This window comes from Onychostoma macrolepis, chromosome 04, assembly GCF_012432095.1.
Source record: "Onychostoma macrolepis isolate SWU-2019 chromosome 04, ASM1243209v1, whole genome shotgun sequence".
Lineage (NCBI taxonomy): Eukaryota > Metazoa > Chordata > Actinopteri > Cypriniformes > Cyprinidae > Onychostoma > Onychostoma macrolepis.
Window position 1 is genome coordinate 6,575,422 of NC_081158.1, and position 27,891 is coordinate 6,603,312.

The window sequence follows — 27,891 nt, forward strand, 5'->3', positions numbered from 1 at the left end:
GCACAGTTTGTGCTGAATACAAAAAAAAATTACATGTTGGTCAATAATATGTTTTAAGTAGCTGAAATAAGCACAAATATCAGGGCATGTCAAAACATCTCAAGGGCTTCAAAATGACCTTAGACCCCAGAGGGTTAATGTATTTTTAACCCTCTGGGGTCGACAAACGCGGATACGCGTTTTGTGGCAGATTTTCCTGATAAGGCCGAAATGAGCTTGAATTACTTTGCCATTTTTGATCGTACAGATAAGAGCAATACACCATTCGAATCTGTAAGGGGTCTACTTTTATTTGTATACACTCATAATAACAACTAAACTTTGTGCTTTTGAAGAATAAAGAAAACAAACAGGGTGCGCTTTCTGCCTTCTCTGTCAAATGTTCAACTACACTGATATTCTATGGTACAACAAGCTCCTAGACTACTGATTATGTTTTTTTTCTTCATGAATCCATGGAAAGTAGAAGAAACACTTAAATAAAACACGTAAATATCAGGTATGATTTACGTGCTTCACCTGTTGGACAGAATCTGTTGCAAGAATGACACACTACCAGGCCAAACTTTTTGAACAGTAAGATTTTTAATGTTTTTGTAAAGAATTCTCTTCTGCTCACCAAGCCTGCATTTATTTGATCCAAAATACATAAAGTTGTATTTGCTAAAGCAGTAATATTGTGAAATATTTTTATTATTTAAAATAACTGCTTTCTGTTTGAATATATTTTAAAATGTAATTTATTCCTGTGATCAAAGCTACATTTTCAGCATCATTACTCCAGTCTTACTCCAAGTGTAACAATATACACTATACCATTCAAACGCTTGGAGTCAGTATGTATATATATATATATAAATTAAAACTTTTATTTAGCACACAAGTGATGATAAAGACATTTATCATGTTACAATGCTGTTCTTCTGAACTTTCTTTTCATCAAAAAAACCTGCAAAACCTCAGCTCTTTTCAACATGATGATAATAATAATAATTAGTATTATTATTATTATTATAAATGTTTTTTGAGCAGCAAATCAGAATATTAGAATGATTTCTGAAGGATCATGTGACTGGAGTAATGATGCTAAAAAGTCAGCTTTGAAAGACAGCTTTGATTGTTCCTAATAAACTGTTTAACTGCACTCGCAAGTGAATCTCAAGTTGTTTTGTGTGATAGCTAAATATATTCTTAATAAACTACAAACAAAAAATATCTAAATTTATTTTGTCCTCATTCTTTCTTATAACTCTTCCCTCTCAGTCACATACCTGCTTGAATGGCTCATTATGAAGCTCATTATGCAGCTCATTATGCGGGCCTTTGTCTTCTCAGGTGTGAATGTGAAGGTTGACGCCTTCTCGCATAGACCCTTTCTACTCAAAAATTGTCTTAGAAAATTTAAATCAATATATTGTTTTCTGTGAGCAAGTAAACAAGATGATTTTCATTTCATTTTGAAGCAAAAACACTAGGGTACAAGATCCAGTTCTCAAAAGTCTTGTAAACAAATGTTTATTTCAGTGACTTCAAATTTGTAGTTTTTCACTAACCACGCATAAATGTTTCTTTCTCAAAAACACAATCATGTAAATAAATGCTGCTAACATATTACTGTAACCCAGTTTGTGCTGTTTACAGTGTTATTAGACTTTAGCCATTTATATATTTATAAGCAACTGAAAAAAGCACAAATGTCAGGGCATGTCAAAACTTCTCCAGGCCCCCAAAACACCCTCAGACCCCAGAGGGTTAATGTCCACCATTTTAATGCTTATGTTGTATTTAGGACAAACATGCAGTCCAGATTATAAACCTGATAAACACATTAATATGGCTGTTTGTTTTGTTCTCTTCACAGGCTATATGGCTGTAGTATCACTGCTCAGTCTTGTGAGTGTTTGTCATCAGCTCTACAATCCTCAAACTCCTGTCTGAGAGAGCTGGACCTGAGTAACAATGACCTGCAGGATTCAGGTGTGAAGCTGCTTTCTCACGGACTGAAGAGAAACTGTAAGCTGGAGATACTGAGGTCTGATTTCAAACACTTTCATTCAATTTGTTTTTTTCATTAATCATTAAAAATCACATTGCTAAGATTTATTCTGTGTGCAATTACTGTTTTTCTCATTCAGGTTTTCCATATGTAATCTCACTGTTCAGTCCTGTGAGAGTTTGTCATCAGTTTTACAATCCTCAAACTCCCGTCTGATAGAGCTGGACCTGAGTAACAATGACCTGCAGGATTCAGGTGTGAAGCTGCTTTCTCACGGACTGAAGAGAAACTGTAAGCTGGAGATACTGAGGTAAATTGTTTTCCATAAAATTATTAACAACATACTACCACATTTAGTTTGAGAGTGAAGCATGACACCTTATTCATTAACACAAAAAATTATATGGAAAAATAGTCCACTTTGAAAAATATTGAATATTAATCATTGTTAATAGCAAAATGATCAAAACACTATTACATTCAGAGAAATTTGAATAACGCTACAAAAATATAACAAATATAAAAACATATGAAAAATAACAGTCAAGTCAAGTTACCATTATTTATACAGTGCTTTTTACAATGCAAATTGTGTCAAAGAAGCTTTACAGAATTAAATGGGGAAATAGTGTGTCGTTCTCCTCTGGCCAGAGGAATCCAGTAGTCAGAGGACTCCATTCCAACTGCAGCCGAGTCAGATTGTGCAGAGGACTCAATTCCAACTGCAGCCGAGTCAGATTGTGCAGAGGACTCAATTACAACTGCAGCCGAGTCAGATTGTGCATAGGACTCATCAGGTTCCTGTGGTCTTGTCCCAATGGCCATCTAAGTAATGAGGTCTTCGGGGGGGGATCAGTCTCAGGGGCACATCTATTTGTCCTGATCTCCACTGACATTCAGGGCTGTAGAGGTCATCTCTAGGTGCTGAAAATCCTTTAACGGATTTGAATATTAGAAGTGTATTAGTGTGTAATGTGTAAGCCAGGTTAAAGAGATGGGTTTTTAATCTAAATTTAAACTTGACAGAGTGTGTCTGCCTCCCGAACAGTGTTAGGTAGATTGTTCCAGAGTTTGGGCGCTAAATAGGAAAAGGATCTGACGCCCGCAGTTGATTTTGATATTCTAGATTTTATCAAATGGCCAGAGTTTTGAGAACGCAGCAGAAGTGAAGGATTATAATGCGATAAGAGCTTGCTCAATTACTTATAAAGCCCTGAATGGTTTGGCACCTAAGTAATTAACAAGATCTTAGAATCTATGCGATGTTTAATAGGGAGCCAGTGCAGTGTTGACAGAACTGGGCTAATATGGTCATACTTCCTGGTTCTAGTAAGAACTCTAGCTGCTGCATTTTGGACCAGCTGGAGTTTGTTTATTAATCGTGCAGAACAACCAACCAATAAAGCTTTACAATAATCTAGCCTCAAGGTCATGAACGCATGAAATAACATTTCTGCATTTGATATTGAGAGCATAGGTCACAAATTTAGATATATTATCCACAGCCATATCACCCTGCAGCCAATGGAAGCTAAGCAGGGCTGAGCCTGGTCAGTACCTGGATGGGAGACCTCCTGGGAAAACTAGGTTGCTGTTGGAAGAGGTGTTAGTGAGGCCAGCAGGGGGTGCTCACCCTGTGGTCTGTGTGGGTCCTAACGCCCCAGTATATTGACGGGGACACTATACTGTAAAAAAGCACCGTCTTTCGGATGAGACATTAAACCGAGGTCCTGACTCTCTGTGGTCATTAAAAATCCCATGACACTCATCGTAAAGAGTAGGGGTGTAACCCCGGTGTCCTGGCCAAATTCCCTCCACTGGCCCTTGTCAATCATGGCTTCCCAATAGTCCCCATCCACTTGATTGGCTCCATGACTCTCTCTCTCCTCTCCACCTGTAGCTGGTGTGTGGTGAGCGCACTGGCGCCGTTGTCCTGTGGCCGCCGTCGCATCATCCAAGTGGATGCTGCACACTGGTGGTGGTTGAGGAGAGACCCCCACATATTGTATTGCAATACACATTAAAGCGCTATATAAATGCCTCATTCATTCATTCATTCATTCATTCATATGTTTAAGATGAAAAAATGTGGTTTTACAAATGCTAGAAACATGTTTTTCAAAGGAAAGATTGCTATCAAATAGCACACCTAGGTTCCTAACTGATGATGAAGAATTGGCAGAGCAGCCATCAAGTGTTAGTTAGTGTCTAAATATACTGTATTCAACATTTTTAACATTTTCTAATTGCATTCAATATTTAAATTTTCACAAACTATATATAGTCATTACAACCAGTAATTTAAACTTGCTTTTGGAAATGGACCTTCACTATCCTTAATTAAGCTTCTTATTTTGTATTTTTGGCTCATTTTGAGCAAAGATGTCCTTTCTGCAAATGTAATAGTTGCAAGTGTAATTGTTTCGATGAATATCATTTTTATTTGTCCATATTTCTGCATACTTTCACTCACGTGGTAGAAAAGTGTAGGAATTCTGTTGTGATGACGGAACTTAATAGGAATGTTTATCCTGCAATCCTGCTTCCTGTTATATAGTACATACACATAGTATTAAGCTATTTTCATTTAACATGAGCAGTTTAACCTTGACCCTGACAACTTTGACTCTTTTGATATTTGATAATGCTTTCTCATGTCACGTCGTAAATTCTTACTCACTAAAACAGCGGAGCATTACCAAGTAATCAGTGTAGCTCGCAGTACCCTCTGCTGGTGAAAATAATCTCTACATGATTGCTCTGGTACTCTGCAGGCTATGTCGATCGGGCTTTTCCATGTATTTACTGTTTTTTTTTGGATGTGCTGTAAAACAGAGACATTTCCGGGGACAGAGTTAAAGTGACTCAATTCCACGGGAAAAGCGTGGACTTGGCAACACTGTTGTTGTGACATGCTGTGATAAAAATCACAATGACATTGGCCAAACAATTAAATACAGTAAACAATAGGCTTCAAACTTCAGATTATTTCCATGTTTTTGCCACAAAATTATGTTTTATTATGTACAGAAAGCACATATTCCATTTCTCTCGCTCTCTCTCCCTTACAGACGTACACACCTATAGTACGGAAACACACACACGCTAACATTGTTAGCACTACTCTGATGATTTTATCAGTAAAATAGTTTAGCAACTTAAAAGCTAGATCACATTTCTCACAAGTGAAGTAACAACGGCGCTGTTCTTGAAGAAAATGAATGTAAAGTTGTAAACCTTACTATTAATAAGCAGCATATTAGGAATTTATTGAGGGAAAAGTCATAGTTAATAGTGAATAAGTGTTCCGTATTCTAAAGTGTTACCATAAAGTTTTACTGGTAGTAGAGATGCTGCAGCCAAACACTGATGAGAGACACACAGACTCATAGAGGTAATACACACGCGCTCTCTCTCTCTCTCTCTGTCTGTCTAATAACTTAATTTTTAACTTCATTAGTCTGCTGACAACGGCTCTGTCCTCCATTACTAGGTCAAAAATGTCGATTTAGATTTAACGATGGAGGCATTGGATCAGATCCGGAAAAAAATGAATCCTAGTCACAATAGTGTTTTAAGGACAAAATCTGGCCTAATGCCTTGAAATGTATCATCTGCTCGACGTCTTGAGGTGTGGTAACCATAGTATAAGCGGAATAATTGACCCTGGGTCATTGATTTATTAGAAAATAATGCACACCTGAGGTGTAATAGTATATAACTCTGCTTCACATCATGGCCACATCACCACCTCGAGTGTGCATTATTTATCTAATAATTCAACAGCCTGTCATAATTTTTTCCTTACATATTTCACTTACATAATAACAATAAACTGTAACAAGTTTTAATTTTTTTTATTTTTTAATGAACATATTAATTTGACAATGTGAGTGACAATGTCCATGAATATTTAGTGATTTACACCTGAGAGACAAAAGGCCTCCCATAATGAGCCATCAGTCAGTAATGTGTGTGTGAAGCTGGTAACAAAAAATGTGAGGAGAGTAAAATAATGGGGGTTTTGATTATTTGTATTGTAGGAGACTTTTTCCTCCTACAATAGAGACCAGGAGGCATTGGGATATCTTTCAAGCAGAAGTTACTCTTTATTGAGAACTCGCTGTGCATCGCTGCAGTCATCTAAGTCTGACTATAGCTCAGCACAGTAGAGTTTATACCTTTCAAGGGGATGGAATACAAAGAGGTGGAGACATTCTAAACAAAGCATGCAAATACAGTACAGGAATCAGCCCATTACCAGAATTTCCCCAGCCCTGACCTCATCAGCATAACAGTGTCATTCAAATGCATAGGTGCTAATCCAATCAGCCTGACAGTATCGCCCATACCTTCACATTATCATAGAGACAAAGGCACAGCTGTGCCTTGAGCTTAGCATTCACCTTTAACTTAGGACCCTGCCCAATGGTCAGGAAGTGCATAAAGACAAAAGGTTAATGTCTCAGACACCTGGGCTGCCTGACTTCATCTTCTTAGAATGTCATCATCTTTACCTCAAAATGTAAAACACAATGTTAGGTACTTTTTCAGTTTATATACTATTACATTGGAACCTAGATTTATCATTTTATACATTTGTAATCCAACAGTATCCAACACAGTATAATCAACATATTCATAATGAAGGTCAAAGACAGATTAAGGCAAGTCAAGTCACTATTATTTGTATAGTGCTTTTAACAATGCAAATGGTGTCAAAGCAGCTTTACATCAGCTTGATATAAAGTTGGGTGGCTTTATATCAGCTTTAAAGTATTTAGACGGGGAAATAATGTGTCGAAATGCTGCAGCAGAGTCAGATTGTGCAAAGGACTCATCTGGTTCCTGTGGTCTTGTCATGATGGCTGTCTAGGAGACAGGGTCCTCACTGGGGATCTGTCTCTGGGGCTCATCTAGTTGTCCTGGTGTCCGCTGACGTTCAGGGCTGTAGAGGTCATCTCTAGGTGCTGATCCACCATCTGATCTGGATACAGTCAGGATCTGGGTGGCTACAGTGACCTCGGAATAAGAAAGAAACAGACTAATATTAGCATAGATGCCATTCTTCTTACGATGTAACAAGTACATTGGGTGTTTTTGGGAAGTGTTCCCAAATTATTGAGCACAATGATCTAAACACAGAGACTTGAACAGCAACACATCTTTGTGCCATTCCTAAAAAAAAGATACTTTTCAAATGTAGAAACATGTCAACCCTACCTGATTTTTCCAAAGTGTTTGCTGCTTTTTTTCATGCAATCAAGAAGAAAATAAAACAAAAACAGTCCCATCATCAGTAGTCATGGAGCTTATTTTACCATATTAATGTAGAACAGCAGCCCAGTGTAGTTGAACATCTGATGTTGGTACAGTGCTCTCAGAGAAAAACAGTTTGAAAAGAGTCATGAGAAAATCTGCAGGACTCACCTGTGCTGCAGGTATCTCATCACTAATAAATAAATAAAGCAGTGAGCAGGGGCGGACTGTCCATCTGGATGTTCTGGAGAAGTCAGACAGCCATCAGCCTGGCTGGTTAATCATCAAAGAAAAAGTATCAAATTAAGTGAAGTTGATGGCCGACAAAAGGGGACGCTAATGCAATCTTATTTTTGCTTATAATAAACTGAAACTGATGCGAAAGAGAGAGGGATTGTGATGGCAAGCAAAAAACATGAAGATAAAGGCGGTTGGGAGAAGCTAAAAAAGGAAAAAAAGTGAAGTTACATCAGGTTACCTTTGCCCGTCTCTCTCACTATACACAGCATGTAGCCTATAGCACTATAGTAAAATCCCAGGACAACCCTAGTCCGAGTGTCCACTGCTATTTATCACTCTGCATTGTCTGACATGAATATTCCATTCATTCATAAAGAGACAGCAGCGATTCGACAACAGGTTACGCTTGAGAGATACTGAGTTAGAAAATAGAGTAAATGAAGTTGACTATAAGGTGATTGCTCCGATTAACAAGACACACACACAGATACACTATATTGCCAAAAGTATTGGGTCACCCCTTCTAATGAACATGTTTGACTACTTTAGTAATTTCTATGAGTACAAATCTTAATGTTAAAGCATATAATGATATTCTACGGAATTGTGTGCTTCTAATTTCATAGCAACATTTACATTTACATTTACATTTATGCATTTAGCAGTCGCTTTTATCCAAAGCGACTTACATTGCATTCAAGTTACAGTTTTTACATTTGATCAGCTCTTGCTTTCCCTGGGAATCGAACCCATCATCTTGGCGTTGCTAGCGCCATGCTCTACTATTTGAGCTACAGGACAGCATTTGGACAGGACTCTTTTCTATTCTAACATGACAGTGCCTCTATGTATAAGGCAAGGTTAAAAAAGACATGATTGATTCAGTCAGCGTGGAAGAACTTGGTCTGCAGAAAGCCAAGTCCTAATCCAAGCTGAACACCTCTGGTGTGACTTTAAATGCAGACCTTGAGCCAAAAGCTCCAATGACTTGCATAGACACTATAAAGACAAAAGTGTTCTTTAGAACAGAAAAAGGCACTAACAAAACTGGCAACAAAGATGGAAACATAATTCATGTATTTTAAAATTGTATTTCCATTACTGTTGCAACAGTTTGGGACGTGTTTAAAATGACAGTACCCTTATGTACATGTCATTGGTGTTTGGTGATGAGTTTTTGGCTCAAGGTCTGCATTTAAAGTCACACCAGAAGTGTTCAGTATTTGTAGGGGAAACCATAAGAATTTCTGTGATGGTTTCTATTGTTTTTTTCAGCAGGGTCACCATGGGTTTTTTGATGTTATTTGCCATAAATGCTATAAATTGATTGCTGTAATGTTGTGAGATAGTAGCGGTTGTTTGTAGTTGTGGTGGGCCTATTTGGAAGAAAATCCAGGGCCGTTTTTTACTCCCAGTCCGTCCCTGCCAGTGACAATGTTGATATCAGGAGTAACTCTATTACTAAATTAGCAATCACTAATATTGCCCATTCATAACAAAAAAAAAAAAAAAAACATGATTTTGTAGTCATAGACATACACAGGCTTTGTATATACAGGTGCATCTCAATAAATTTGAATGTCGTGGAAAAGTTAATTTATTTCAGTAATTCAACTCAAATTGTGAAACTTGTGTATTAAATAAATTCAATGCACACAGACTGAAGTAGTTTAAGTCTTTGATTCTTTTAATTGTGAAACTCAAACAGCAAACTCAACAGACCTGAACCTTGTCAAGAGGAAAATGAGAAACAAGAGACCAAAAAATGCAGCTGAGCTGAAGGCTACTGTCAAAGAAACCTGGGCTTCCATACCACCTCAGCAGTGCCACAAACTGATCACCTTCATGCCACGCCGAATTGAGGCAGTAATTAAAGCAAAAGGAACCCCTACCAAGTATTGAGTACATATACAGTAATGAACATACTTTCCAGAAGGCAACAATTCACTAAAAATGTTTTTATTATTGGTCTAATGAAGTATTCTAATTTGTTAAGATTCATCTGCATTTGTTGGTCTCTTGTTTCTCATTTTCCTCTTGACAATACCAGGTCTGGTGAGTTTGCTGGCCAGTCAAGCACACCAACACCATGGTCATTTAACCAACTTTTGGTGGTTTTGGCAGTGTGGGCAGGTGCCAAATCCTGCTGGAAAAAGCTGGTCAGCAGAAGGAAGCATGAAGTGCTCCAAAATTTCTTGGTAAACGGGTGCAGTGACTTTGGTTTTCAAAAAACAAAATGGACCAACACCAGCAGATGACATTGCACCCCAAATCATCACAGACTGTGGAAACTTAACACTGGACTTCAAGCAACTTGGGCTATGAGCTTCTCCACCCTTCCTCCAGACTCTAGGACCTTGGTTTCCAAATGAAATGCAAAACTTGCTCTCATAGAGGACTTTGGACCACTGGGCAACAGTCCAGTTCTTCTTCTTCTTAACCCAGGTAAGATGCTTCTGACGTTGTCTGTGGTTCAGGAGTGGCTTAACAAGAGGAATACGACAACTGTAGCCAAATTCCTTGACACGTCTGTGTGTGGTGGCTCTTGATGCCTTGACCCCAGCCTCAGTCCATTCCTTCTGAAGTTCACCCAAATTCTTGATTTTGCTTGACAATCCTCATAAGGATGCGGTTCTCTCAGTTAGTTGTGCATCTTTTTCTTCCACACTTTTTCCTTCCACTCAAGTTAACTGACTCAGATCAGCAGTCTTCTCCATGATTGTGTAGCCTAGTGAATCAAACTGAGAGACCATTTTGAAGGCTCAGGAAACCTTTGCAGGTGTTTTGAGTTGATTAGCTGATCACCATATTCTAATTTGTTGAGATAGTGAATTGGTGGGTTTTTGTTAAATGTGAGTCAAAATCATCACAATTAAAAGAACCAAAGACTTGAACTACTTCAGTCTGTGTGCACTGAATTTATTTAATACACGAGTTTCACAATTTGAGATGAATTACTGAAATAAATGATCTTTTCTACATTTGAGATGCACCTGTATTATCATACAGTACAAAAATGACATTTTATGTCAGAGAAACTAAATTATTATAGTAGAGCACATTATAGACATATACATTTAAGCAGATATTTGCAAACAGAGTATTTCACAGTAAACACTGGTCTAAACATTCATAGACTAACATGCATCATGTTACATTGTAAACACTGATGCCTCAGAATTCAAAAACATATTAAGATAGGTGGCGGTAATGCACTTATAAGTCTGTGATCTGCCGTAAAGCAAGAAGAAGAATAAGATGCGTCACACGCCGGCTGTTGTGTGAACGCGTTCAGGACAGTTGGACTGTGCGGTGGATCAGAGGTAAAAATTATATAAATACTGTTCAGTTTCTTGCAAAGACTGATTGTTTCGTGTCTTAATACCTCAATGCATCATCATGAGCCGCAGGGTTTAATTTGGTTTTGTCTGTATGTGTTTTCTTTTTTTTTTTTACTCTCAAAGCCATGGAGCCCATTGACTTCCATTATATGACTGACAGACTTCAACAGTTTGAGTTAAAAATCTTCGTTTGTGTTCTAGTCAGTCTAAACAAAGTCACCTACATCTTAGATGCCCTTAGGGTAAGCAGATAAACACAAAATTATCTTTTTGGGTGAATTATCCCTTTAACTAAAGCAAGTAGTTAGTCAGAAATCTAAGATAGCATCTGATGTACCCCATGCTCCATCTAACCTGAGATCTAGTATGTACTTAACCCTGGACGCAGATTTGAAGTAACATATGCCTTCAACTTACTCTGAAATTATTTTCTCAAGTAGATTAAGTCAGAATAAAATAAAATGTAATAATTTATTATCAGTCAGGTAAATATGCATTATGCCAATTATACAGCCAATTAAAAAAATACCAAATCAATACAAGACATCAAAATTCTCAAAGATAATTCTAAAAGTAAAAGATGCATATCTGACTTTAGAAAAATTCATAGTATGAAGTGTGTAAACACACTTCATACCACAGGCTCATTCCGGCTACAGAATGCCCAATCCTCTTGCAACATTTCCTTAACCTCAGACCAAGAGAACATCCTCCAAAATGGAGTCAGGAACTAACAATTAGAATTTGCATTGATCAAGGCCTAGACGTGTTAACACCATTGGGACACAGATGGTAATTTGCATGAAAGACACTGAGAAATGCATATCCTCTACAGTGAGCAAAATATCTCTAAACTCTTAGGATCTGTATTACCTTTTAATTTACTTCTTGTAAGAATGAAACCATTGCACCAGATGCACAAAGACAATTCAAACGATACCAAACATGGCTGTTAATAATTGTGGCATTTGGACCAATCAGACACACAATTTTGCATTTGATTTAACAAATCAATTAGTTATTAGATTAACAAATAGTCACAGACCCCTCACCCAATACACATACTCCTTGACAGTCCTACTGGCACTGACTTCAGGCCCCTGGTTCCATGGCAACCCATCAGATAACACTAGTTTTATTGCTCAAAGGAATGCAAATGCAGAGCATCTCACTACCTCTTTCCTATAGGAAAGACATTATGCCATAAAAATGGACTCTTTAATTAATTCATAGAAAAACCTTTCTTTGAACGAACATACATATCATTCAGGTCACTGTGTATATTATTACTGTTCTTGTATATGTTTTTGTGTATTGTATACCGTTTTATGCATGCTTATGATAGATCACTTGTTAATATCATTTTAACTCATACCATGTCTGGTCTCTATCAATTCGTCTTCGGATGATCTAATTGAGAGTGAATATTACATGTTGATACCTATGCAACATATTAGTGTCTTAAGAATCTTTAATAGTTTGTATATCAACTTCCAATCCAACCCTTTTGCAAATTACCATGCTCTCAGACAAAGGGTCATAAAACCCCCCAGTATTTCCAAACTCCCGCTTGGAAATTCAGCCTTTCTCATTGGTCAAGCCCATTCTGAGAGGGGTGACTCTTCGCAGACCTTAAAGGGCTCACGCACAGTTCTGCCTTCGCGCTCTCTTCTGAAAAAGCTCTTCTGCTAAATCTCCGGATTGCTGCCCGTGTGGAGAGCCTGAGCCGGTAACGGCGTGCCCGGTGGGCTCCAACATATCTCAGTCTGCGGTTCTGTTAGATCCTAGAAGGATGTGAGCTTGAATTCTTCTGGAACCTTAAGTTTTGCGCCAGGCCTTGCGGCCTTGACTTTCCATTCAACCAAAGCTCCTCGGACCTCAGAGCCAGAATAACATCTTTGGAATTCATCACTCTTCAGCCCGGAAGAATGTGATCGTGAGTTCAAAACCTTGAAACCATCAAGACTTTTCATCCGAGACTGCATTCCAGACACGCGCCAACAGCCATGGAAGTGCAAGTATGGTACATCTAACTAAACTAAACAGAGGTTTAGTATAAGCTATAGACCCCATTATAAATGGCGCTGATGGTTTTACTCAGGTGGTTAACTGAGTCTTTCCATAACTGCATTCTATCTCCTCTAATGGCTTCATTCATCCACTTTATCTCCCCTTTTGTATATGCGTGTGAGTGTATGTGTGTTTGTTTGTTTGTTTAGATTAGTTATGTGTGTTAGCATTTAGTTATTAAAAGTTGTGTGCACAAATTACATGAGTTTCTGGTTCTGCCTTGCAAATTAAAGTCCCTTTACGATTTTCGATCCTTACTACATGCTCTAATGCATTAATACTTATGAAAATATCCTTTCTTAGAGTTGATATGAACTTACACTGAATGGTCACTGGACAAACAGATCAGTTGATGGCAATTTAATTCTGCTAAAGTTATTACTGTCAGTCGATATAAATAATTGTAACTAATCATAATTAATTGTAATTATTTATATACAATTCCCTTTTAAGCTAATTTGCTACGAACACTTGCATTAATGTAGAACATACATTATACTATTGACCATTCTGAGTGAGCTGAGTGAAGGGAAAGATGGGTGAGGGGAAGGAAGGTGATGAGTAGGAACTATTGTATACCGCTTTAGAGTGGGCGGGATTATTCACATTTCATTATAGTTGCGCCGTCCCTCCTGCCGTGACTCCTGAAAAACATTTTCATTCCGCGTTGCCCCATCAAGCTCTCGCTGGATCCGTTCCTTGGCTATCAATGAGAGGAACGTCTGCACTTCCTCAACAGACCATGAAACAGCCATAAAGATTGGGGGGTTGAACCTTCCTAATTTTAGATACTATTATTGGGCTGCTCAGCTTGTCTTGGTGTTGATAAGGAGGCAGAATGGGTCAGTATAGAACAGAACTCACTTCCTGGAGTTTCTCTGACAGTTCTGCCATCCATGGATTTGCAAGCACAAAAGGGACTGAAGAAAACAAATACGTATATGGATACAGCATACTGTAAAAATTTGTTCCACAATAATAAAAAAAAAAATAGAATAAAAAATAATTTAGGGGCCATTCACATATCGCGCCTAAAAACGCGTGGAAAACGCTAGGCGCGCCGCTTTCTCCTTTTTTCCAAAGCGCTCTGGCGGTTGCACTCCGGAGGCGTCTGTCGTTGCTAAGCAACCATCAGCTGCACTCTCCGTTACAACAAGGAAATTTCAGCAATGGATTTCCACCACCGAAAAACCCTTGCTGTAACTCTGTTACAAGATTTATTTACGAAGAAAAGTAAAAAACGCTGCATTGTTTGGGTGTAGCTGCTCCTCCATTTTTCTGTTGAGGTTTCAAATTAACGGCAAAGGTGAGGAAGCTGATTGGTTGGTTCTTGTCACATGACCAGCGGTGCGCGGCATTCTGAAAAGTTGAGAGTGTTTTATCTCGATGCGGCGCGGACGCCGCCTGGAAAATGAGCGTCGCACCGCTGCGGCGTCGCGACCGCGTCGCTTCCATTATGAGCGCGCATACCGCGCGTCTACATTTGAAATAACGAACTTGAGCGCGCAAAAGACGCGATATGTGAACGGCCCCTTAGAGGAGTAATAGCCTCATCAGGTGCAATAACTATTAAAGGTAACCCAGCTTTTCTTCCTTCTATATCGGATAGTGTCTTTAGTAGGTCGGAAGAGATTTGCTAATATTATTGAACATGGTTTACCTACTAAAAATCATGTAGCCTATATTTATAGAAAACTAATTCAAGACAAATCTGATGACTCATTTTATACCAAAAGAAATTGGGAATTAGAGTTAAATACTAAAATTGAGGATGAGATGTGGTTAAATATATGTGACAGCCGTCGTAAGTGTATTAGAAGTCAAATATGGAAGAAATTTGACTGGAAGATGAAAATAATATTCTTCAAGAGTTCCAATTAGATATGTGACTGCATATGTGCGGACATTTTCTGTTTTGTTTGGTTATTTATTTATCCATTTCTATTTATTTATTATTATTTTCCCCCTGTATTAATATTAGTAAATGTAAATGTTGTGTATATTATGTTTACAAAAATTTTAATAAAAATACTATTAAAAAAATACTCAAGCCTGTCTAACATATATGACAAAGAGAAGAAAAAACAAACAAACAAAAAAAAAAAAAAAACACTGAGTTTAGAAGGTGACAATATTTACAAGGTGCCAAAATGTAGAACCACTTGGACAAACAAATATACTGATGGCCAACATTACAAGTCCGTTCTGATTAACTCCTGTATTTGCATTCATGTGTGTGTGTGTGTGTGTGTGTGTGTGTGTTTGTGTGTGTGTCATTGTATCTAGGGTTGGGGAAGGAAGCATACAACTGAAATAGCATCATAATAGATTGATAACAGATATAAGTAGAGTAAAAAAAAAAAACATAAATAAATAAATATGTAAATAGAAATAAATAAAGACTAATAATAATAATAATAGAGACAACAAATTTTATTAGCAACAATAATAACTATAATAATGTTAATCATAATGATAGTAATAATAAAAATAATAATTTCATCAAAACTGGGGAGGGTGGAGTACAACGAAGAGGGCAAGTATAAATAATAATATTAATAATATTAGTATTGGATTATAAATTAATAAATGTTTAATAATTGGGGGGGGAGGGTGCCTCCGATCCCACCGTGGCTACGACATATCAGAACTTAATTCCCCAGCCCATGTCACACCCCAACGGGGGTGCCAGGGAAGGATGCTGCTAGGCAACAGGGCCCAGAGCCACCCTGTCTCCCCAAACATCAGCCATCAGCTGTCTATTTATTTATTTTCTAATTAATTATGTTTTTAATGTGTGGATGTATATATGTCTCAGCTAGTTTAAGATGCATTAAAAAAGTGAGACGTGTAGTGCAGCCCAGGTCAGGGACCCAGCCCACCCACACAGCCCACTTGCCCTGTATGTTTTTTTTTGTTTTTTTTAATCATGTATATGCCTCAGCTATTTTGTGATGCATTAAAACAGTGATACGTATGGTGCAGCCTAAGCCAGAGACCCAGCCCACCCACACGGCACACTTACCCTGTATATGTGTGTATTTATTTATTTATTATTATTAGTTCATTTAATCTATTGTTATAGTATATAGACTATAAAATCATCCTCGCATTGTACAACTTTTAGATGCAATGTTGCACTTGATTTTACACATTTTAATCTGGAATTACAGTTTGGGAAAAGTCCAACTAGTAAAGGTGTTCAAGTTTCTGTCACAATAACACATTATCTAATGAAAATAAGAAACATTACTTAGCAGAAATTATCTCCTCTGCTGGATCAAATGGTGCGTCACATTGTGTTCTTCTTCCGAGGTAAATTCTGGTTTATTCTTCTCAGCGTCACTTTTTCAAAAAATGAAAAGTAGCTAAGATAAACTTGATGAATCTTCACACTTTGTTTATGGAGGCGGTGTGGGTGTTTATAATATAAACATAATTATAATTATAATCTGAACAGTTTGTGTGCATTATCACATTACAGATAAAGTGAAAGCGAAACTGACGTGACATGTGGCCAAGTATGGTAACCCATACTCGGAATTAGTGCTCTGCATTTATCCCATCCAAAGTGCACACACACCGTGAACACACACCGGGAGCAGTGGGCAGCCATTTATGCTGTGGCGCCCGGGGAGCAGTTGGGGGCCTTGCTCAAGGGCACCTCAGTCGTGGTATTGAGGGTGGAGAGAGCGCCGGTTATTCACTTTGGGTTACGAGTCCGACTCTCTATCCATTAGGAGACTTGACTTGACTTCCCCATAATGAGCTCAGGCAAGAAAAAATGTACCTCGCGTTAGTTTCATATTTCAAAGTAGCCACTTCAAGCATTCCATAGATATATTCTGCTTGTCTGTATGTCAAGTATTAGCTGAGTTTTAGTTCATTTTATTGATGCATTTCAGAATGATATTCGCAGAGACTGAGATGGCTGAAAGAACACCATGTATTTTTTCTTTATTTCACAAAAGCACACTGTTTTGTTGATATTGTGAGTGTACACAAATAAAAGTAAACCCTTTGTATTGCACTTAAATAACGGAGCATTTTAAGTTCTTTTCGCTGTCATCAGGAAAAAATGCGTGAATAAGTGACAGTGCCATTGTCGACCCCAGGAGGTTAACCCTGTGTGTCTAGTGACAATGTAGAAATAATTTGTGCCTGTTTTTCAGTACATTTTTACTTTAATGGAGTATAACTGTTTCTGATTACTTTACTCTTATGCCTGAAACTACAGAAAATAACAGCACAAATAAATGACTGTGTTAGTGATGTCTGACAGCCAAACTAATGTCTGGGACTGTTGCTGTGTTTCTGTAGGTTGTCAGGCTGTATGGTGACGGAGGAAGGCTGTGGTGTTTTTCTAGCTGAGATGCTTTGGTTGCTTTGATGTGGAATAGCCACGGCAGTAACATATTACTACTATCTAATTTTTACGAATTGTACTAAATATAAAAAAGGAGTAACCAGTAATATTGACTTCTTCATTGTTGTAGGCAGTCGTTTTACAAGTAGGATGGTTGGTCGGTATTTGCCGACTCCTCCTCTATTTACAGCTGGGTAAATAGTGACAGTGACGAGCATTGCGTTTTACAGTTATCAACTCAGCTGCAAAAACAAAACAAAAAATGTTTTTTTTTTACGCACCATTTACACCTGGTAGGGAGCAGGTGTACATTTCTTTCGTACCAACTAACGTTTTGAAAATACAAGCATTTTCACGCAAAAGTTTACGTCAGAACGGCTTTACGAACGATTTACACAAAAATTCGTTCTGCTCGTGTTTCATGAATGAGGCCCAATTAACATCAGGCTATGACTGGCCCTGACATTCTGCTAAACATTTCCTTCTCTGTTCCACTGAAGAAACTCAGTCATACGGGTTTGGACAACATGAGGTTAGGGGTGTGAGATATTGACAAAAAATTATATCTTGATATTTTCTGGGATTTTATTGATAATGATAATCAGATGATATTTTGCTGTGGCCTATGTTTTGTGCTGGTACCTTAAGGACTGTCGTGGACAGCTGACTCCTAAAGTTTTTCATATTCTTCATATTCTTTGTGGTGGTTAGTTCACACTGATAGAAATTAATGTTTTCCAATCAGTTTAAATAGATTTTTACATTTTATGGGCATTTTTACCTGTATAAAGCCATTTTTTTTCTAAAAGTGTCCATTATCTTTTGAGTCAAATTCTTACAGTTAATCAGTGAATTAGAATAATAAGACTTTTGGGCTGTTATCAAGCAAATTAAAACAGTATCAACAAAATGCATCTTTGCAATGTAGAGAAAACACAGAAGCCACATCTAAAGTGGCATTTAGATGCATATACATACTGTTTAATGCAAAACATGAATGCATTTAACCTGCAATTACAAATGCATAATCATGGTTTTATATATTAAACAAAACATTAAATACCAATATTTGAAATTATTTAAAGGTGCCATAGAATGAAAAACTGTATTTACCTTGGCATAGTTGAATAATAAGAGTTCTGTACATGGAAATGACATACCGTGAGCCTCAAACACCATTGTTTCCTCCTCCTTATGTAAAACTTGTGAATGCAAAAGACCACTGAAAAACAGGCGAATCAGAACATAACACCAACTGTGATGTCACTAATAGTTATGCCCCCAACATTTGCATATACCCGCCCATGTTCTAGGCCAGCCGTCGAATCATCAGAAGTTCTGCAAGTATTGTGAAGAAACAAGCGAGGACATCAGCGAAAATGGCAGACCATGGAAATAAATGTTAAGTTCCAGGCTGTGCAGGGGATGTGAAGTGCAGGGATGGGTTGGTGTCTGTATTCAGAAAGGCACGGAAAGCAAATAAAGCGTTCTGATAAAATAACGCAAGCCACTAAAGGGACATGGTTAGCTTCTTGCTAGCGGTAGCCTGTTACATTACAGTACATTTCATGTACCACATGAGCCTGGTTTCTCCCAAGGTTTTTTATTCTCCATTTTGTCACAGAGGGAGTTTTGGTTCCTTGCCGCTGTCGCCTCTGGCTTGCTCAGTTAATTTCTAGCGATTATCGTCAATTTGATTTCACAGATACTATTTAAACTAAACCGAGCTAGACAATGGCATCTCTGAATTCAATAATGAACTGCCTTTAACTGAAAATTGAGTGTTTAATCTTATTATTATACATTACTGACACTCTATCCTACAATTTGATACTGTTAAGTGCTTTGACACAATCTGTATTGTTAAAAGCGCCATATAAATAAAGGTGACTTGACTTGACATAAATAGGGTGACCATACAGGCCATTTTCACAGGACGCAACCTTGCCAGTATTGCCTAAAATATCCAGGTTTTGGCTGTTTGCACTGTGCAGGTAGATTGTTGAGTGACATTCATGAGAGCTATAAAGAGCAGAGCAGATGGCTCCTTATGCTTTCGAATTGCTCTCGCACCTGCCTTGGTGTCTTTTTTGATCAGTGCGCAGCAACACTTCAAGTCGAACAAACCAACACGTGCACATATTTGCATTGTGTTAGCCAATATTAAAATCCTGGCCAGGACGTGTCCTGTATGAACGGCACATATGGCCACCCTTTACATAAACAGAGTAAGGAGAGATGACTGAGGATGATGGCAAATGATTTACAGATCCTGAGCACCACTGAGAGGCATCTGATCTTGTAAAATGTGTGGTAAGTACTGCCGCTGTAGTTTACACAGAGTACATGCGATCGCAAATCTCGAAAGTGAAAGTAAAAAGCGATCGTGCATTCGAAAGCAGATTCAGTGCCCCGCATATTAATAGCGGCTCCCTGATGCCCGCATTTTATTTACAGTATAATTACCCAATTAAATAACTGCGAGAGAAAGTATTGAAATATATATTTTTCGTGTTTCCTTCCTGCTGTGTGAGCTACTGAAATGAGCCGCACTGTGAAACAGCCAATCAGTGCAGAGCTCCACATTATTATTCATGACCCTTCCAAATAAGGTAATAACAGATCATTTCATTCTAGGGAGAAATCCTAGGGTTGTAAATGCACATGTAAAACCATTTCTACAGATTTTTTTGCCCTTACCTTTTTTGCCACATACCTTCTATATAGATATCAGAGAACAATCTAAAATATTGTATCAATCCATTCTATGGCACCTTTAAATAATAAAAGATATTTTGAATGTGAAATTAAAATTGCCAGTAGGTGTCAGCAAATCACTGTTAGTAACTGAGTCATTGTGATTGAACCGAATCATTTAAACGCTTGATTAATTCAGGAACGAAACACCGTCGTGTTCGTGTGTTCGACGAAACACCGTCGAACACACTCTACGCACACGCACTATTCTAGATTTCACGTAATGAATGTGTGCGCTCTGTAGGTGTGTTTTGAATGTTTTTTTGCAAAATACTCGATAATGTCAAATAGCACATTGTTAAAACAACAATTACGATACTATCGCAGACGATATATATAATCGCACTCCCCTACATGAGGCAGGGGTGTTTTTTTTAAACATTTTTTTTTAAATGTCGGATTATTTTTTTACGCTGCCAAACGCTGCACGCACGGTGCCGGAGAACTTGAAGCCCTGCTTAATACTGTGTGTCATTCCCTGGACGATCCACAACTATTTTTCTGTTTTGTGATAGTTGTTCATGAGTGCTTTGTTGGTCCAGAGCAGACTGCTGTAGAGCCCTGCGCGGGACTGTTTTCTTAAACCCGCACTTACCCGCTCCCGCTGAATTTCTGACCAGGACCGCCCGCTCCCGCAACCTGCGTATTAGTAATTGAAGCCATTTTAGGATGTTTTTAGTCAAAACGGCTGAAAAATCATATATAAAGCTATAACAATATGATTTATAGGCTTATCACGTTTGACCGATAGGTGGCGCTGTCATCAAATCGATTTGGTGTGTTCTGTGTGAGGTTCACTCCCGCCCACTCTCGCGGACTTTCTCTAAGAGCTTGTAAAAATCTTGGCTACACAAATGACTTGCAACCCATTACTTTTCTGGACTGCTCCAGAACTTATTTCATTTATTTGTATATGAAATAAAAAAAGAAACATTCAGTGTGGGAAAAAAACATTTTTCAAGGCACTTCAGTGTTTATTAATTTTGTATCTTTTTGAGCATTATCAACTCTGGATGATGGATAGTAAGGCCCAAAGGGTCTTCTTTCCAAAGGTACCTAAACTGTGCGTGTAGCACATTATTGTCAGGAACTGTTACTATTTTAATTTAGGTAGGTCATTTTCAGCCGTGAGGCCCAAAATGGGGGGTGCTAGCAAACAAGTTAAAAAAAAAATTATTTATGCACGTCAGGTTCGGGTAATTAGGGTCGATTCGGGTCAGGTACGGATTTTAGGACCCGAGAAGACCTGTACTGGCAACCTTGATGCTAGTGCGATTCTAAGAATTTTAAAAATTCTAACATCTAGAATTTTGCTAGTATGTTTAAAGCAATGTTTAAAATGTTGTTTTATCTTGATTATATTGTTTTCATAACCATTGGAAGCCAAGATCATAATCGAAAATATAATTATATGACTCTGTGTATGTTTTATAGTGTGGATCATGGAGGAGAATCCAGAATTACAGCAGGACTACGCAAATGTAGGTTCACACACACAGACACACACACACACACACGCACACGTTTGTTTTTGTGAACTGTGGGGACTTTCCATAGAATTTTATACGGACCAAACAATATTTTCTATCCCCTAACCCTAAACCTACCCCTTACAGAAAACCAATTTCAGGACCCCACACAGTCAAACTTTCCTAGTTTTTTAGAATTTTACATTAGTTACACGAATACTTTCTTTACATGAAACAGTGTAATGTAGTGTAATTTGTCAGTTATATTGTAGAAAAAAAATATCTAAACTTGATTTGACGCAAACAATAAAATACAAAATGTGTAATACGCAAAAATAGTGTTAACAACATAACGACAAACATCTTATGGGCATTGCACGAATTTTTTTGCGTGCGTTTTTCCCGTTTTTTTTTTTTTTGTATTCCTCATCCTTTCCTATCAAAATGCATGTTATGGATGTGAAAATGCAGAAAATCGAACTTGATCTGAATTTTTTTGACGAAAGTTTCAGAGGTTGTGTGTAAACATGATTGACACAACGTGAGGTCGTATTTATTTTTTAATGTGCGAAAATCTCCGACTCAGTGTGGCATGACCTTTATTGTAGAATCTTCAGTTAAACACTAAAATAATATTTTAAGCTAACTAATTCACAAATACATAAAGAATAAATACAAATGATTAATAACAACTCTGTCGCAGGCTGTAGTATTCTTGGCATTTGAGCTGTGCCTCTTGCCTGTGACGTGATTGGAATTTTTAGGGTCCAGCTCATTTTACAGTTGACACCAGTGTGATTTACAGTTACATGACCATAAACATCACACAAACCTGACAATACGCTGCATTTGCAAGACTGAGGGATTAAAGAGTACTGGATCTTACAACAGAACTGAACCTGGAACACGGGAGATGTTTAGCAGAATGTCAGGGCCAGTCTTAACCTCGGACAGCGACACCATTCACGTTTATATACACAATGGGCCTCATTCATGAAACATTTGTAAATATAGGAGTAAATTTTTAGTATTTTGCGCTTAAAACAGACCTTCCGAAAACTCTCCTCCGGATTTACAAATGCTTCATAAACGTCTGATTTGACAGTTAAACATGCGTATGTTAATGAATTCCAATCATTCGTAAATAGGGTGCTCATGCACGCTCATACACAATTAGCATAATCACTACCTATGAATTACAGCGTGTCCAGGAACGCAGTGGAATATTCTGGTCTACTTTCTCAGGTTTGGCCCCAGTATATTGCATAAATGCAAAAAAGACTAATAGGGCATATGGCTAACAATAAATATTCAATAACGTGTGTGTCCACCAAAGAGTTTTTAGCCAGCTGAAAAAATGTCAGGCGCTCTTCTGAAAACGGCCAGCTGGTGGTGCTTGAGAATGCTTTGGTGTTTTTTCTAGCTGAGATGCTTTGGTTGCTATGATGTGGAATAGCCACGGCAGTAACATATTACTAGTATCACATTTTTACGAATTGTACTAAATATAAAAAAGCAGTAACCAGTAATATTGACTTCTTCATTGTTGTAGGCAGTCGTTTTACAAGTAGGATGGTTGGTTGGTATTTGTCCCGCCCCTCCTCTATTTACAGCTGGGTAAATAGTGACAGTGACGAGCGCTGCATTTTACACAACTCAGCTGCAAAAACAAAACAAAAAATCCTAAGAGAGCAAGGGCAAATGAACTTGTAATTATTATGGCAGTGCATCAAATTGTGATCATCAGTGTCATCAGTTTGCCAAAAAAGAACACAGAATGTTTTACGCACTATTTACACGCGGCAGGGAGCAGGTGTACATTTCTTTCGTACCAACTAACATTTTGAAAATACAAGCATTTTCATGAATTCAAAAGTTTACGTCAGAACGGCTTTGTGAATGATTTACACAAAAATTCGTTCTGCTCGTGTTTCATGAATGAGGACCAATGAACATCAGGCTATGACTGGACCTGACATTCTGCTAAACATTTCCTTCTCTGTTCCACTGAAGAAACTCAATCATACAGGTTTGGACAACATGAGGTTAGGGGTGTGAGATATTGACAAAAAATTATATCTTGATATTTTCTGGGATTTTATTGATAATGATAATCAGATGATATTTTGCTGTGGCCTATGTTTTGTGCTGGTACCTTAAAGGAACACTCCACTTTTTTTGGAAATAGGCTCATTCTCCCCCAGAGTTAATAAGTTGAGTTTTACCGTTTTGGAATCCATTCAGCTGATCTCTGGGTCTGGCGATAGCACTTTTAGCATAGCTTAGCATAGATCATTGAATCCGATTAGACCAGTAGCATCGCGTTCAAAAATGACCAAAGAGTTTCGATATTTGTCCTATTTAAAACTTGACTCTTCTGTAGTTATATCGTGTACTAAGACCGGCGGAAAATTAAAAGTTGTGATTTTCTAGGCTGATATGATTAAGAACTATACTCCCAGTCCGGCGTAATAATCAAGGAACTTTGCTGCCGTAACATGGCACAGCAGGTGCAGTGATATTACGCAGCACCTGAAAGTAGTCCCCAGCTAGGTACCTAGTTATAATATAGCTGGGGACTACTTTCAGGCGCTACGTAATATCACTGCGCCATGGTACGGCAGCAAAGTTCCTTGATTATTACGCCGGAATGAGAGTATAGTTCCTAGCCAAATCGGCCTAGAAAATCGCAAATTTTCATTTTCTGCCGGTCTTAGTACAAGATATAACTACAGAAGAGTCAAGTTTTAAATAGGACAAATATCGAAACTCTTTGGTCATTTTTGAACGCGATGCTACTGGTCTAATCGGATTCAATGATCTATGCTAAGCTATGCTAAAAGTGCTATCGCTAGATCCAGAGATCAGCTGAATGGATTCCAAAACGGTAAAACTCAACTTATTAACTCTGGGGGAGAATGAGCCTATTTCCAAAAAAAGTGGAGTGTTCCTTTAAGGTACGTTGACAGTACATTAAAGGATCATGTGACACTGAAGACTAGAGTAATGATGCTAAAAATTTAGCTTTGCATCACAGAACTAAATATATTAAGTATATTAAAATAGAAATTATTTTAAATTGCAATGATATTTCACAATATTAACCAGACCCCTTCAATGAATAAATAGACTAAATAAATAAAATCTTACATAAATATGATTCACCTATTTTTTGTCATGTCCTCGTTGTCATTGAGAGAACCTATTTCTAAGATAAAAGCTTATTTTACGATGATCAGTGAATTAGGCCTATGTGTACCAAACAAGCAATTAAATATAAGGGTGTGCGATAGAGAAAAATTATATCTCGATATTTTCTGGGATTTTTCCATAACGATAATCAGACTATATTTTTCTGAGTGTATTGTGCAGCAGAACTACCGTGGACAGCTGACTCCTAAAGTTTTTATATTCTTCATGTTCTGCGTGGTCAGTTCACAGCAGTGATAGAAATTAATATTTTCCAACAAAAGTTATTTTTACCCTTTATGGGCATTTTTCCTTTTAAAAGCCTTTTTTTCTAGAAGTGTGCATTATCTTTTGCGTCAAATTCGTATATTTAACCAATAAATTGAATTAGAATAAGAGATTTGGGGCTGTTACCAAACCAATAAAATCATTTGATAAACAACTAACACTGTGATATGCTTGAACTGTTTTGTAGATTTTATTTTAGGCCAGTCGTGATGATTTGAGAAGGCTAAATTGATCAAACATAGGCTATGATCAGCTCACTGTCTGCCGCTGGCCGCTTAGTCGTTAATGTACAAAAAAAATTTAACGAACAAAAAATGCTCCAAACGTTTTTCTAAACAAAATTATTTTTTCATTACATACGACACTGAACTATTTTAATAACAGCTGTATAAGCTGTCTTGGGAGAAGGGGAAATATAGAGGCTAATATATATCTCTTCCATAATAAGTGTATATTAACAAACTTATTTATAAAGAATTTAAATTTAGCTACAAGAGATTATCATTGCTATTTTCTGAGAGATGTTGAACCCTCAGTAAGAGATAAATCTTACAGTTGCTCCAAAGGTTAAGGAGACACATTACAGAATTATGTTTAGGATTTACCCTGTTAGTGATTTTATACAGAAAAGATTTAAATTTTAAGTGGACCCATGTGTTTTTTCTTATTCTTTTCCTGAAACACTTGATCATCTATTCTTTTACTGAGATGTTACTTCTAAATTCTGGTTTGATATTCATACTTGGTTATCAGTAAAAATGTAAACAATTCCGCCATTTGTTTTGCAGGATATATTTTCTTTAATGTTGTCAACTTTGTTTTATTTTTGGTTAAAATATCATATTCATACATGCAAATGTTTAAAAAACAAAAAAAAAAAAGTAAGCCGTCCTTTGTTTCAGAGCTTTAAGTACTTAAAAAGACTTTAAAAACAAACAAAAAAAACAACAACAGAAAGTCTGAAACTCTTTGCCACTCCAAAATATTTATTATTTTAATGTATTTTTATTTGATGTCTTTTTGTACAATGGCATACAGAAATTTTAATATCATTTGTACAAATTAGTATTTACAATTTGTAATAAGCTATAGCATACATAAGAAAGGTAAATAGCACTTAATAGCTAATTAATCAAAATTGAGGAGGAGTAAAACAATAAAAGAGAATGAATAGGAATAATAAAGCATGAATAAGTGTATGGAAAGTGCTGGAAACCCTTGCAGCAGACGTAAACATCACGTTCATTTAGACGAGTGCATGTAACAGCGTAATATTAATGACCCCATATATCAGTGGCGTTCCGTCCATATAAGCTGCGAATGCGCCGCATACCCAGGCCGTCTGAGAGAATGATTTCACGGGCTAATGAATATAAACATGATTATAAGTTGATCTCTTGTCATTTGAGATGTGACTTAAAGCTTAATAAAGTGTTGAATAAGTATGTAAAATTATTTATTTGGAAAAAAAATGGTCTCCGCAGCTTTGGCGCCTCCGCTCTGTGGCTATGACTCTCAGGATTGTAACGCGTTCTCAGTGTTTAGCTGGTATGCGGCTGATTTCATGAGCGGGGTAAGCTGTCCGCGAAGCGCTCGCCCAGGTGGAAAAATGCACTTTTGCTGCCAGATCTCGATTGCCAAAAATTACATTGTGTTTGATGCAAAACTAACCCGACGAAATCATATGAAAAAAATAAAAATAAAAATGATAACTATATTTTCATGCTTTCTCAAGCAAAGCAAATTTTGAAAGTCCACAAAAAACATATCTGGTCATAGACAATGTTGATGCCAATTGTCAACATGCCTAAGTAGTAAATAAATTAAAAAAAAGTTTATAAAAATGTATACAAAATTTGAAATAATAACAAACATCAGGAAAAAATAGGAAACAATACCTTTGTTTTTCGTATACTTGTGTCGCTTACAGTTAAAGTCCTTCTGTGATTTTATTGTTGTTTGCAACGTTACTTGGCAATATTTTAAAGATATTATTATTATTTTATTATTTATTTTATTTTTTGTATTTTGCATGGTCTATTATTGTCATCGGGGTGGGAGTTTTAACTCCTATTCACTGGGAATAAAAAATAAATGGGGGGGGGGTCTTAATCTTAGCACTCAGCATACCCGGTTAAAAAAGTCACCGCTCGCCACTGCCATATATGTGTTTATGATGTACATGAATGGATTTCAGACGGTTGAGCATCAGTTTCAGTCCAGTACAGTCATTACTGTTACTCGGCAACAGCTGCTGTCAGTGTTGCTAGGAGACCAGGTCAATCATTCAGCAGTGTGTCTTGAGATCTCTGAACATTTCAACACTCTTATATAATATTCTCATAAAAGACTGTTAAAACACACACACATAAGATATATGAGAATATATATCAGAAAGTGTTCTGTGACACAGGTTTAGTGCAGGTTTGGAGGATTTTATAGTCTTATATTAAAGATCATGTGTTTGTGTGCCTGATTTATGAATTCATTCGTGATTCCTGATTCTGATGTGTTTTATCTTCATCAGATCCCCATCAGCTCACTCTGGATCTGAACACAGTGAATAAACACCTCAGTCTGTCTGAGGACAAAAGAGAGATTACTGTCTCTAGCACAGATCAGCCGTATCCTGATCATCCAGACAGATTTGATGTGTTTGAGCAGGTGTTGTGTGAAGAGAGTGTGTGTGGACGCTGTTACTGGGAGCTGGAGCGGGGAGGAGGTGAAGCGTATGTATCAGTGTCATATAAGAGCATCAGCAGGAAGGGACGGGGTGATGAGTGTAGGTTTGGATCTAATGATCAGTCCTGGAGTTTGGTCTGCTCTCCCTTCACATTCTCATTCAGACACAATAACATAGAGACTGCTCTCTCTGTAGAGCCCAGCAGCTGCAGTAGAATAGGAGTGTATGTGGAT

The 27,891-nt window shown here is 37.5% G+C and overlaps 2 protein-coding genes across 2 annotated transcripts in view; both read left to right on the forward strand.

Annotated features, from left to right (window-relative positions):
* LOC131538458 (uncharacterized) lies at positions 1-27,872 on the forward strand. Its single transcript, XM_058772334.1, has 7 exons — positions 1-576; positions 1,862-2,032; positions 2,136-2,306; positions 17,227-17,286; positions 21,464-21,510; positions 27,503-27,761; positions 27,854-27,872. The coding sequence occupies exons 1-7, from the start codon at positions 545-547 to the stop codon at positions 27,870-27,872; spliced, it is 759 nt and encodes a 252-aa protein (XP_058628317.1). The 5' UTR covers positions 1-544.
* LOC131538597 (uncharacterized) overlaps positions 1-27,891 on the forward strand; it is a 98,504-nt gene that overhangs the window by 2,915 nt on the left and 67,698 nt on the right. The gene's annotated exons all lie outside the window — the stretch shown is intronic.

Bases quoted from the DNA above. Each gene is read 5' to 3' on its own strand.
- LOC131538458 (XM_058772334.1), top strand. From the start codon at position 545: ATGACACACTACCAGGCCAAACTTTTTGAACA. The intron at 2,307-17,226 runs GTAAATTGTTTT...GTGTTTCTGTAG, and splicing joins TGTAAGCTGGAGATACTGAG to GTTGTCAGGCTGTATGGTGA. The intron at 21,511-27,502 runs GTAGGTTCACAC...TATCTTCATCAG, and splicing joins TACAGCAGGACTACGCAAAT to ATCCCCATCAGCTCACTCTG.